At 42.9% G+C, this 12670-nt stretch overlaps 1 protein-coding gene across 4 annotated transcripts in view; it reads left to right on the plus strand.

The window, feature by feature from the left end:
* LOC106609873 (zinc finger protein 34) overlaps nt 1-12670 on the plus strand; it is a 70181-nt gene that overhangs the window by 17103 nt on the left and 40408 nt on the right. Inside the window, exons 2-4 of one of the 4 annotated variants that reach the window (XM_045723169.1) lie at nt 2051-2181; nt 2383-3538; nt 7555-10073. The exons of 1 other annotated variant lie outside the window; for it this stretch is intronic. In XM_045723169.1, the coding sequence (XP_045579125.1) occupies nt 2051-2181; nt 2383-3531 (1280 nt within the window). In that variant the 3' untranslated portion in view covers nt 3532-3538; nt 7555-10073. Of the gene's footprint in view, nt 1-1240; nt 1713-2050; nt 2182-2382; nt 5860-7554; nt 10074-12670 lie in introns of those variants that run through there. 2 more of the 4 variants (XM_014208894.2, XM_045723168.1) reach the window with 2 other exon arrangements.

The raw sequence follows: 12670 nt of genomic DNA on the forward strand, positions 1-12670 counted from the left end.
GAATTATAGGTTCATTATACTGTATGTTAATATAAATGTACATTCTGCCAATGTTGGTGTATGCCAAATTGAGGGTTTTAATCACTGAACAATGTCATTCTAAATTTGGGTTGGATAATTAATTGGGTTTTGATTATGATTTGTAAATTGAATGATTTTTAAAACTGACGGATTGATTGGTGAATGGAGAGGGTGAACTCTGATCCGGAGAGTGGAACTGACCCGAATCTATTTGATTTATATCCCTTACCAAATGACATTTTTGATGATAATGATAATACTCAGGAACTACAGCACGTATGGTGCTAATGGCACATAGAGTCTATAGGAGTGGCCTTATAAGTAGTGGAATCATGATGCTTGTTCTGGGTCATGTTCATTAGGCACCAACGCAATACATTTGACTTAAACCGGGATTCACTACCTGGATTTGTCCAACAAGATATGCTAATTTCAGTTCCTACAGATGGTGTTATGAGGATAGAAATAGTTATTTCCACCATGCTGACCAATAGGAGTATGCTCAGTATCAACATGATGATTTGTTTCATACTGATGAAAAATGTACTCTGATTTAGATTGCTGATAATTTGTTAATGACATTTTAATGTTTATATCATTCCCAATGAAGGATCATTTTATGTTAAGGTTAATGGCCGTATCGCAAGCGATGCTTATTGACGTTTCTAAACGTTAAAACAAAGCGTTGGGATTGTAGTTCACATGAGCCAGTCGTGGGCAAAGCGAACAGCTGCTAACTGTAGGGAGAAGGCAGAATACTGCCGAGAGTTTGAGACCTAGGAGCCTCCCAGTGAGCAGGCCTGAAGAGAGAAATCCAGAGGATGAGTTTAAGTAAGGTAGGATTTCTTGCATTTATTGCTATGGTAATTCAATTGTACTGCACTGATGGAGCTTAAATCGCGGAAAATATATGTGGCAGTGGCAGCAGCACAGACATGTTTGGGTGTAAGAGTTTTTTTGTGCAGAAGATCTACAGTTGGTTTTAAGAGAAGGGTTCCATCCTCCCGGGCTGGAGTAGGATCTGGTAAGGCTAAGGTAGTGGGATAGGGGTGGTGTGTTTTGGGGGTATAGTGGTGTGTATATGTGAAGAGTTAGGTGGAGGTGCGATTTAAAAAATAAAAATAATCCTTTCCTTTTTTCTGACAATGTGCAATTCAAACTCCGACCTGTGAGAGGCAGCAATAAGCAACACAACGTCTAGTCTGCCGGAAACACGAAGAATTAACGGAAGTGAACAGTGACCAAGAACAATTTCCACGTTAGTGTTTTATTGTTGTTATTTAGACGTTAAAATATGACTAATTTAACTGCACAGCATCACATACTTAACCCATATAGTGTTTAATTCACGTTGGAGACAGGACTTGGTTGATAGACGTTATTTATGTATGTGCCGCAGGTTAGTTAGCTGCTAACAATGGCTAACTGTGTGGTTTTTCACACTCAAATAGCCTCCATTATGGAGGTGCTAGCGAATGCAGCCGTGGCAGAGATCTGTAAACTCGTAGACGACGACTATGCAGTGTTTCGTGTGGAAATAACTCAAAGCCAGAAAGAAAACAGGGCATTACGGAGGAAACTACTGGAACTGAAGGTGGCACGGGAGCGCGCAGAGAGAACAACACGAGAGCGCGTCCTCGCCAGTCGTCCCAGTGTCAAGATCCTCGACCGATACAGAGGAATGCCAAGAGGTACATTTTGTAGGAAAAAAGGCAGAGGGTCTTGGTCAGTTTTTTTGGATAGAATGCAATAATTCCCCTGATTACTTTGCTACCTTGCGCAAAGACACAATATCATATTGTAACCAGATCCTTGATTTACTGTATTTCTTATTATTTACTAATTGAAAACAATGTGATGCATGGAACATAATCGGCCTACATCAATCAATTAATAGTATATCAAGTAGTTATGAGAAGTGTTACCTTACATCCTTGCCAATTCTAGACAGTATCAATAGTGTACAATATAGCATTGAGCATTGACAGTAGCTAACCTTACCACCTCTTTCTTCCAATCACTCTCTCAGGTGAAGGACATCTCACTGGAGGCCACAGGAGCTTTGTGAAGCCAGCGGGACACAATACATGGAGAGATGACCAACCAATCACTGTTGATGAGGGGAGTGGAACCTCAACCCAGCATGTTATCATGATAGAGGTTGGTGTAATAGTGTTGCATTAAAAATGTGTTACTATGTAAATGAAATATGGCCTGTTTACTTCAGAAAGGCTCCCCTATTCACATGCTTACATGTACATCCTCATTTATCTGCCATAGGGGAGTTTGTGAGACTTCCCTACGACATTGTTATCCAATTCAACTAGTTACAAGTAACAACCTCCTCTCTACTTGTGTCAGGCTGCAGATGCAGAGGCTGCAGGTCCTGGAGTCAAACAGGAGAGGTCTGAAGGAGAGGAGGACCCACGGCACAGCAGAGACATCCAGACTGGAGCGCCTGGATCGCCCTCTTTAGCCACTGCAAACCGCACCACCGCCACCACGCAGCCCAATACCATTTGCAGCATCACGGAGGTCAGTGGAACGCTGAACGGCATCCGCAAGTCAGAGACTTTAACTGTAACACAGAGACCAGAGACACTGGGGCTGGGACCACTGGGCTGTCCTCCTGCTCCTGGCTCAGAGTATTTACTTTACGGTAACCCAAGGACGGTTCATTCCCATCGGGACTCAGGTGATGTGTTAGAGACTGGCAATGAAGCGTCTTGTTCTTACTCTACAGAGATGGACCCTGGCAACATTCCCTTGGATTTAGATACACAGACTGATCTGTCTAGAGGGGACTGGAACCAGTACAGTGGTAGTGTGTACTCTGAAGGGCGCCTAGATAAGAAAGGGGAGGTTATAGTGGTAGATGAGGTGAAAGTGGAGGGCGATGTTCCTCCCACATGGAATGCAGATACTCACTTAGGAGATGGACTCTCACAGGGCAGAGATTTCTTAGATTACAGGGAAAGCTTAGAGACAAATCCAAATGTCGCGACCCACTTCCCTTTAAACGACCTCATGGATCGCAACCCAGTGTCCACGTCGATGCGGCCTTCCGATTCACACGGCCGCGTCCTTTTTGATCAGGTATTGAACTCAAATGACAGGACTAGAGCCCAGGTTCAGGGAGGGGGAGCCACATCAGGCAATAGTAAAGAGAAACGGTTCCTCTGCATGTTCTGTAACAAAGGCTTCAGCTGCCCCCAGAAGGTGGAGATCCACCAGAGGGTCCACACAGGGGAGAAACCATTCAGCTGTACCCAGTGTCACATGCGCTTTGCTGAGGCTGGCAACCTGAAACGGCACCAGAGGGTCCACACAGGGGTGAAACCCTTCAGCTGTACCGAGTGTCATATGCGCTTCGCCCAGGCTGGTGACCTGAAGAGGCACCAAAGGGTCCACACGGGAGAAAGGCCATTCGCCTGTAATCACTGCGGGAAGAGGTTCTCTGAGAGGAGATACCTAAGGATACACCAGCAGAAAATCCATTCCACTCTTTAACATAAAGGTAACCATTCCACTTGATAGCTACCTGGCTAGCTAAGTAAACAACAGCTGGAACGATCTAGCTACCTGTAAAGTTTACTAGTATCCCCACTAGCTGGCTACTAGACGACCAAAATAACAGTTGGGCCTAAAGCTTTTTGTTGGGACCCAAGGCAAGCAACTCTTGCCTGTATCAGTATTGGACACTAGCTATAATCTGGACCAATACTTTTATAGCAATATGGCTACCTACTAATATAATGGCCCAATGTATTGCACATTGTTTTGATAAGCCGGTTAGAATAAGGCTGTTAAATCATAAATCATAATCTGTACCAAATGCATTGCCTATCAGTTAGGGCTGGGCGACATATCGAATTAATTTGATTCATTCGAATTCATGTTTTTGTGCGATATTCCAAATGCTTGTATCGCATTTGTTTTTTGTTTTTCTGAGTGTTTATGTCCCCTTGTTCTCATGTTGTCTTTTTGGTCTCATTCGCTCCTTCTGTGCTGTGCACCTTCCCATTTACACCAGAGATCGGTATATAACGACGAGATGCTCATGTGTCCCCGCACTAACAATGGGGGAGTCGTCCCAAAGGCAGAAAGGCGTGGGACAAGCTTAGGGTCAAAATAAGCGCATACAAAAGCATACAAACGCATTGGGCTTATTTTGGACAAGCCCCTCCCCCTACCACGCCCAACAATAAAGATGAGATCGCTTCTTCCTCTCTGACAAATGGTTTCAACTCGGTTTCAACTAAAAAATAAACGTTTTTCCATCTTTCCGAGTATCAAATGATTCCTTGAAAGTCCATGGTGGCTGAAATAGTAAATTTCAACTCCCTCCAATTTCCTTCTGGCCCTTTAAAAAATAAAAAGCCTACCCATAAATGGGTAGGCATTTGAGGTTTGGTCCAACAGAATGGATCATATGGACACCGAAACACATGATTTTACTGTAATAGAGGAGAAGGTAACCTTTAGAACCATACCCTGTTTATGTTTCAGCTGCTCAAATTTTGAGCAGAGTAGACACTGCTAAAACGGATGTACCAATGAACATTCATTCTGGGTAATGTATGCTCAGTTTGTCGTGCGCATATTACGGTACCACGTATCGCATTTTTGTCAAATAAAGATTGTTTTACTAGTTGTTTAGCATGTGTTTTATAAATGTGCAATGAGCATAAAACAATTTATATAAGGAATTGGCAACTTGTCAGTCTGAGAAATAAGGTTGACAACATCTGAACAAGGTGGACAGGCTAGCATGCTGTTCAGACAGTTGGAGACGGACAGAAGGTTGTGTTCATAACAATTCAACTGTTCTACCTTTGTTAGCTGAATTCAGAGCTTGTGAAATTATACCTAGATCCAAGTTGGCTAAACCTGAACTATAAAAATTAGCTGGCTACTCACTAGAACGTAGGCTTGTGCTTGAGAGATTGTTTATGACCTGTGTTCATTTTCTACAATACCTGCTACATTATTAGTGAATGTGCATTATGCAGGGTTCTGGTTAAATATGTAACAAAAGGACGTTTTCATAGACAGACTTGAAAGCCAGATCAGTGAATTTGCAAAAAATCAGTTCAACTATTTTGATAAAATAATGAAACTATTAGTGGTTCTTATGATTGTGTAAGGCTTATATTTAGGCTAGGTATAACTTCACACGCTCTGAATTCAATAGATTATTGCTGACTGTTTTAAATGAAGTGTATTTGACCTTAAGGTCAAATACACATATATATATATATATATATATATATACACACACACACATATATATATATATATAGTGACTATATATATATATAGTGACTATAAAAAAAAAAAAATCGAGATATGAGTTTTAGGCCATATCGCCCAGCCCTACTATCAATAAACATCTTAAAATGTATACATATCATGTACTTCTGCTTTGTTCCTTATTTACTTAGTATTATCAACCTTCATCCAGATATTACACTGTTGATGTTTATGGAGTACATACAACATGACTCGATCTCCGAACAATAACACCCGTGTTCCTGTACCAGAGTGTGTATACTGTATTAAAGGTTCTAGCCAAGAGAGGAGGAAGTGGTGGCTTGTTAGAGCACAGACATGGTTCTAATGTCAGGGGTGCTCATGAGGAACCCTGTAACAATTGAAATGTCAATGTGGCCTCTGTCAAACATTGTAGCATTGGGAACCCTCGGTAGTCAATGTGTGGTAGGATGCTCATGTGGGCTTTCTGTGCATTGTAATAATTTATTTTCCATTCCATTGTTTGCTCACCTTGTAATTGGTTATGTAAACATTATCAGAACAGGCATTAAATGGTAAACTGAACAAAACATGGACCCATTGTGATGTAGTTCCAGTTTAGTTTTTTTTTTACAATTTCATCCACATCCTCGCTTTCTGTCAATAGTACAATATTGCCGCTTGCTCAACCCCCGGAAGTCCTCAGTCCTGTAAGACTCATGAAACACTTGGGTAGGTTGTTGAATGGTCATCGTGTCTGTCATGGATCCGGTCCATACATTACCAGTTTGCTGTTCTCAGTTCAGCCCAGAGAACTTAGTCATGCATCTCTTCCTCTGTATACAGTCAAGACGGTACTGTCATGTTCCTACCCACCGTGTACATCAACACCCAGGTCAAGCCATCCATGATTGTCCAACCTTGTAGTCCTGACTAGGCTACTCTACTTCACCTAGGCGTTGTAGTCCTGACTAGGCTACTCTACTTCACCTAGGCGTTGTAGTCCTGACTAGGCTACTCTACTTCACCTAGACGTTGTAGTCCTGACTAGGCTACTCTACTTCACCTAGGTGTTTGTAGTCCTGACTCTACTTAACCTAGGTGTTTGTAGTCCTGACTAGGCTACTCTACTTAACCTAGGTGTTGTAGTCCTGACTCTACTCTACTTAACCTAGGTGTTGTAGTCCTGACTCTACTCTACTTAACCTAGGTGTTGTAGTCCTGACTCTACTCTACTTAACCTAGGTGTTGTAGTCCTGACTCTACTCCACCTAGGTGTTGTAGTCCTGACTCTACTCCACCTAGGTGTTGTAGTCCTGACACTACTCTACTCCACCTAGGTGTTGTAGTCCTGACACTACTCCACCTAGGTGTTGTCTCCCACTCGTACAACCTGAAGAGGTACCAGAGGGTCCACACAAGGGAGAAATCATACAGCTGCCCCCAGTGTGAGAAAAGGTTCTCATACCAGCACCAGCTGAAGAGGCACCTGAAGGTCCACACGGGAGAGAGGCTGTTTGCCTGTACGCACTGTGGGAAGAGGTTCTCAGAGAGGAGCTACCTAAGGATACACCAGCAGAAAATGCACACGGCCCATGTATAGAGTATAGTGACATGTAATGTAGTACTAGTTAGTTTGTAGTTAATTCTGTTGGTTTAGGATGTAGTAGGGAACTGGATGAGGTGAACTGAGGAAAGAGTGAGTATGATGAGGCAGAGTAGATGATATGGTTGGTGTGATGGTGTCTGTAAAAAAGCTTTACGGATGAAGAGTGACAAATTTGTCCTGTTGTTTGATGCTGGTGTTTTATAAGGAGGAAGTGATAGAGCCTTAATTCATGTTTACTTGACATGAAGGTGTTTGTAATGTAATGTTGAACCTTTTCCAAAGTATTCTAAAATACATTTTATTAAAGCGAGGGTACCAGATTTACAGAAAAAGGTATAACTTTGTGCAATAAAAGTACTGTACTTCACGTTATGTGAGTATATGACCATTTCGTTCAAATTCAATACAAAATTGACGCTGTGCAGACTGACTTGGTTATTTTTGTTTCATTGTATGTACTTAGTTTCCCTTCTCTCAGTCAAACCAAAACATTATACTTAATTCTTGAATCAACACGTAGGGACATTTAAAAAAATAAACTCCAATGACTCCATATGGTTAGGTACTTGTGTTAGAGATGGGCTTGACTGTGGTTCACATTTTATAATGTCATGTTTCTATATGTACAGCAAAGACTTTCTTAAATGCTTTTCTGTACAATTTGTTTGCAGTCTGCAGTCCATGAAGACCTGCTGATATCCTGTGTTGCTATCGGGAGGAGACTGGACCTCTGAAGTGGCTGGTTACAAACCCTGGCCCCAGATCTGGACCCTGTAACAGAAGCCTTCCTTCCTGAGTCGGAACCGGAACCACGACTGACAGTCTTCACCACCACACAGAACACAACCAGTGGACAGGTGGACTGAACAACCTCAGACCTTGTAGTCATCAGAGAGACAGAGGCTCCAGTCAGGGATCCAGTCTGCAGCACAGACCCTTCTCTTCACAGTCTCAGTGCAGGGATGAAGCAGGGCCTGGGGCTGATAGAGATATATCCTCCTAGTGGTCAAACAGGGATATATCCTCCTATGATACAAACACCACAGTATCCATGATGAGCAGAGCAGGTCACCCTGGGCTTCAGCCTTCACAGAGAGTGGTGGGAGACCCCCCTGGTGGTAGTCTATCAGGAAGTCTGTCTTCTCCTTACCTCAGGCTTACCCCCCCAATGCAGACAGGGTCAGGATGGGCATTCACCACGAGAGGTACGTAGCCTATAACAGAGCACACAGCCCAACAACACCCAAACAATGGCTAGAGGTCAAGGAGGGAGCTCAAAGACTAACCACCTGAGGGTGGTGGCTCCTGCTTCTACCTCCTCTGGTGTCATCGGGTCACAATTTGGGAGGCTGAGCATTAGGACGTACGCCGACAAGCCATACGCCTGCCCCATGTGTGGAAAGCGTTTTACTGAGGCGAACTATGTGAAGAAGCACCAGACCATTCACATCAAGGAAGGAGAGGCGCTTGAAGTTCAAACTATGTTACAAGAGCTTCTCCTTCCGGAGTAACCTAACCAGCATAAAGTGCACCTGCGCTTCTTGATATGCCACACCTGTCAGGTGGATGGATTATCTTGGCAAAGGAGAAATGCTCACTGACAGGGATGTAAACAAATTTGGCACAAAAGTTGAGCAAAGTAAGCTTTTTGTGCGCATGGAACATTTCTCTTATCTTTTACTTCGGCTCATGAAATATGAGACCAACACTATACATGTTGCGTTTATATTTTTGTTCAGTGTACATCCTCCCAGTAGGGTAAATATTCAACTGTCCTTTTTCTAGACTAGGTTTACTGTCGCTCTAAAAAAAATGGTTTTACACAATCCTGTTTCAAATGACAAGTTAATAATGGGTTAATTACCCATTATTATAAACAAGTCGTACACTCTTACCCAGTTTGTAGAGACCCCTCTAAGATTAGCATAACCCAGGCATTTTATCCGTGTTTCTCATAACCGGGATACAAGCCTTTTCGGGTTATTGTAAACGCGATATGTTTTATATGCGTCAACTCAAAAGTAGAATACTTGAGTATCCCGAATAAAAACGGGATATGGGTGTGCATGTACACGTGGTCAGTGATTTTAAAAATGTGTTAGATTGTTGGCAGAGGCATTGGGGTGAAAGTAAGGGAGACTTATTTATATTACAAGGAAATCTGTACTATAATGTAATGGGAACAGAAGGGAGAAGTTATGTTGTGGTGGATGAGATTAGGGCATATGGGATTGAATTCTTATTTTGAAATTGATAGGGAAACATGGTACTGGAATTAGGTTTGTAGGGAATTATTTTATTTTATTAGAAATTCTCTATAGCAGTATAGAGACCCACAGTGGAGGTGTCATAATACCCATAAAACCTAGTGGTCAAACAGGGAAATGGTTCCAAATGTTTTTCCACCGCCACCATTTTTTCCCATAGGTGATTTTAGAAACACTTAATAAGCGCTGTGTTTCGTGTAGGCTTACCCTGGCGTGACATTTTGATAAACTTGTAAATCGGACAAGGTGACTTTTATCAATACATTCGTCTCGATTTACTCTCAGATTTAAAAATTCTAATTAGCATCAAAGATCATCATGCAAAACTACAAATCCCTGCAAGCTCCTGCCCATCATCTCTAGCTGACACCTTTGCTAACAGATATCGTGTCAGTTTTAAACATGCTCAAGACAGTTCACAGAATTTTCCATTTAAAGAAATGTTGCCAATTTATTCTTTACTACATTTAGCTAACATTACATAGTTAATCCAGAGATTCTTACCTTCGGCAGTCTCATACAGATATTCATGGCATTTGTAGTGCTTTATGATTGGCACATTAGCAGTTAGTTAATTAGCATTTCATTTTAGGTGGGTAAATACAGGCAGATATATTGATAAGTCACCTTGTCTTAGAGATTTACACAGTTATCAAAATGTCATGCTAGGGTAAGCCTACATGAAACACAGCCCTTATTTTAAGTCTTTCTAAAATCCTATATGGGAAAAATGAATGGTGGAAAAACGATTGGAACCATTTCCTTGTTTGACCGCAAGGTTTTATGGGTATGACTTATACTATGGTCCTCTAATGGTAGTGGCATGTATTCATGGATGCCAAGGGAAGCCAGGCTTCCCCAAAAAATGTACAAAAAATATAATTAATATATACACTGCTCAAAAAAATAAAGGGAACACTTAAACAACACAATGTAACTCCAAGTCAATCACACTTCTGTGAAATCAAACTGTCCACTTAGGAAGCAACACTGATTGACAATAAATTTCACATGCTGTTGTGCAAATGGAATAGACAACAGGTGGAAATTATAGGCAATTAGCAAGACACCCCCAATAAAGGAGTGGTTCTGCAGGTGGGGACCACAGACCACTTCTCAGTTCCTATGCTTCCTGGCTGATGTTTTGGTCACTTTTGAATGCTGGCGGTGCTTTCACTCTAGTGGTAGCATGAGACGGAGTCTACAACCCACACAAGTGGCTCAGGTAGTGCAGCTCATCCAGGATGGCACATCAATGCGAGCTGTGGCAAGAAGGTTTGCTGTGTCTGTCAGCGTAGTGTCCAGAGCATGGAGGCGCTACCAGGAGACAGGCCAGTACATCAGGAGACGTGGAGGAGGCCGTAGGAGGGCAACAACCCAGCAGCAGGACCGCTACCTCCGCCTTTGTGCAAGGAGGAGCAGGAGAAGCACTGCCAGAGCCTTGCAAAATGACCTCCAGCAGGCCACAAATGTGCATGTGTCTGCTCAAATGGTCAGAAACAGACTCCATGAGGGTGGTATGAGGGCCCGACGTCCACAGGTGGGGGTTGTGCTTACAGCCCAACACCGTGCAGGACGTTTGGCATTTGCCAGAGAACACCAAGATTGGCAAATTCGCCACTGCCGCCCTGTGCTCTTCACAGATGAAAGCAGGTTCACATTGAGCACGTGACAGAGTCTGGAGACGCCGTGGAGAACGTTCTGCCGCCTGCAACATCCTCCAGCATGACCGGTTTGGCGGTGGGTCAGTCATGGTGTGAGGTGGCATTTCTTTGGGGGGCCGCACAGCCCTCCATGTGCTCGCCAGAGGTAGCCTGACTGCCATTAGGTACCGAGATGAGATCCTCAGACCCCTTGTGAGACCATATGCTGGTGCGGTTGGCCCTGGGTTCCTCCTAATGCAAGACAATGCTAGACCTCATGTGGCTGGAGTGTGTCAGCAGTTCCTGCAAGAGGAAGGCATTGATGCTATGGACTGGCCCGCCCGTTCCCCAGACCTGAATCCAATTGAGCACATCTGGGACATCATGTCTCGCTCCATCCACCAACGTCACGTTGCACCACAGACTGTCTAGGAGTTGGTGGATGCTTTAGTCCAGGTCTGGGAAGAGATCCCTCAGGAGACCATCCGCCACCTAATCAGTAGCATGCCCAGGCGTTGCAGGGAGGTCATACAGGCACGTGGAGGCCGCACACACTACTGAGCCTCATTTTGACTTGTTTTAAGGACATTACATCAAAGTTGGATCAGCCTGTAGTGTGGTTTTCCACTTTTAATTTTGAGTGTGACTCCAAATCCAGACGTCCATGGGTTGATAAATTGGATTTCCATTGATTATTTTTGTGTGATTTTGTTGTCAGCACATTAAACTATGTAAAGAAAAAAGTATTTAATAAGATTATTTCTTTCATTCAGATCTAGGATGTGTTGTTTAAGTGTTCCCTTTATTTTTTTGAGCAGTATATATCTTCCGTTTCTATGTTTCATAATTTTCCTTCAATTCGCAAAAGGCTGAATGTATCTCACAGGAGAACTCATCTGAGCGAGCGATACAGCGCCCCTCTGTCTCTATACATCCATCTGATGCTGTCTGGCCCAAACGAGTATGACATTGTTGCCGCCTGTAGCATTTAAAGTAAGGGAAGCCAGCGAGCATTTGGCCTCCCTTGACAAAAAATGTATACAAAATGTGCAAATCAGCGTTGAGCTAAACTGAGCGAGCTCAACTGTGAATGGTCCTGGCGCACCAAAAAAAAAGTGTCAAGGGAAGCCAGCTTGGATTTAGGTGTCACTCCTAACATATCCCATTGAGAGCATACGTCATTAACTTGAATAGTTGCATCTCGTTGTGTTGCTGTCCTCCGGTGGCTAGCTAGCTAAAATTGTCCCTTTCCAAAATTAGCCATAGATGGAGCTAGGGATTTGGACTTCTGGTTTTACTTAATTCTCTGTACTGGGCAATGATTATTACGGCGATTCTGATCCATTGTTGTGACTGGCCTATATGTAGATAGATGTAGGCCTAAAAGGCTAATGTTAACTAGCTAACGTTGCCCATGAATGGAAGTTAGGCTAGCGAGCAAGCATTTTAGCCAGGTAGCCTAGGACAACAAACAATAAAAGTGTGAACTGTATGATAGAGTGATAGCGCGTTTTGTCAACATGAAAGAGAGGAGGATGGCATTGGAGTTTCTCTACAAGTTGGGTGAGTCAACATGTTTTTCTACTTGCACCAATGCCCACACACAGAAGTCAGAACCATGGACAGCCACATCATATTTAGCTTATGTTGATTGTACTAAATTGTTTTTGGTATCTTTTAGTTGTCCCTGTATTAGACTAAACATAGGTGATTTGATGTTGAAGTTGAAATGTTGTTGGAATAATGGAGGCAGCTCCTGTTTTGTTTGCGACTTGTGGTAACTCTTTGTGGTTCTAAATAATATAGTTGTTTAGTGGTCCAAAAATGTCAGAAACATTTACTGGCTTGACCACGCTGTAGGTCCTGTAAGGGTCTGT

The sequence above is a fragment of the Salmo salar genome, chromosome ssa08 (assembly GCF_905237065.1).
Source record: "Salmo salar chromosome ssa08, Ssal_v3.1, whole genome shotgun sequence".
Taxonomy (NCBI): domain Eukaryota; kingdom Metazoa; phylum Chordata; class Actinopteri; order Salmoniformes; family Salmonidae; genus Salmo; species Salmo salar.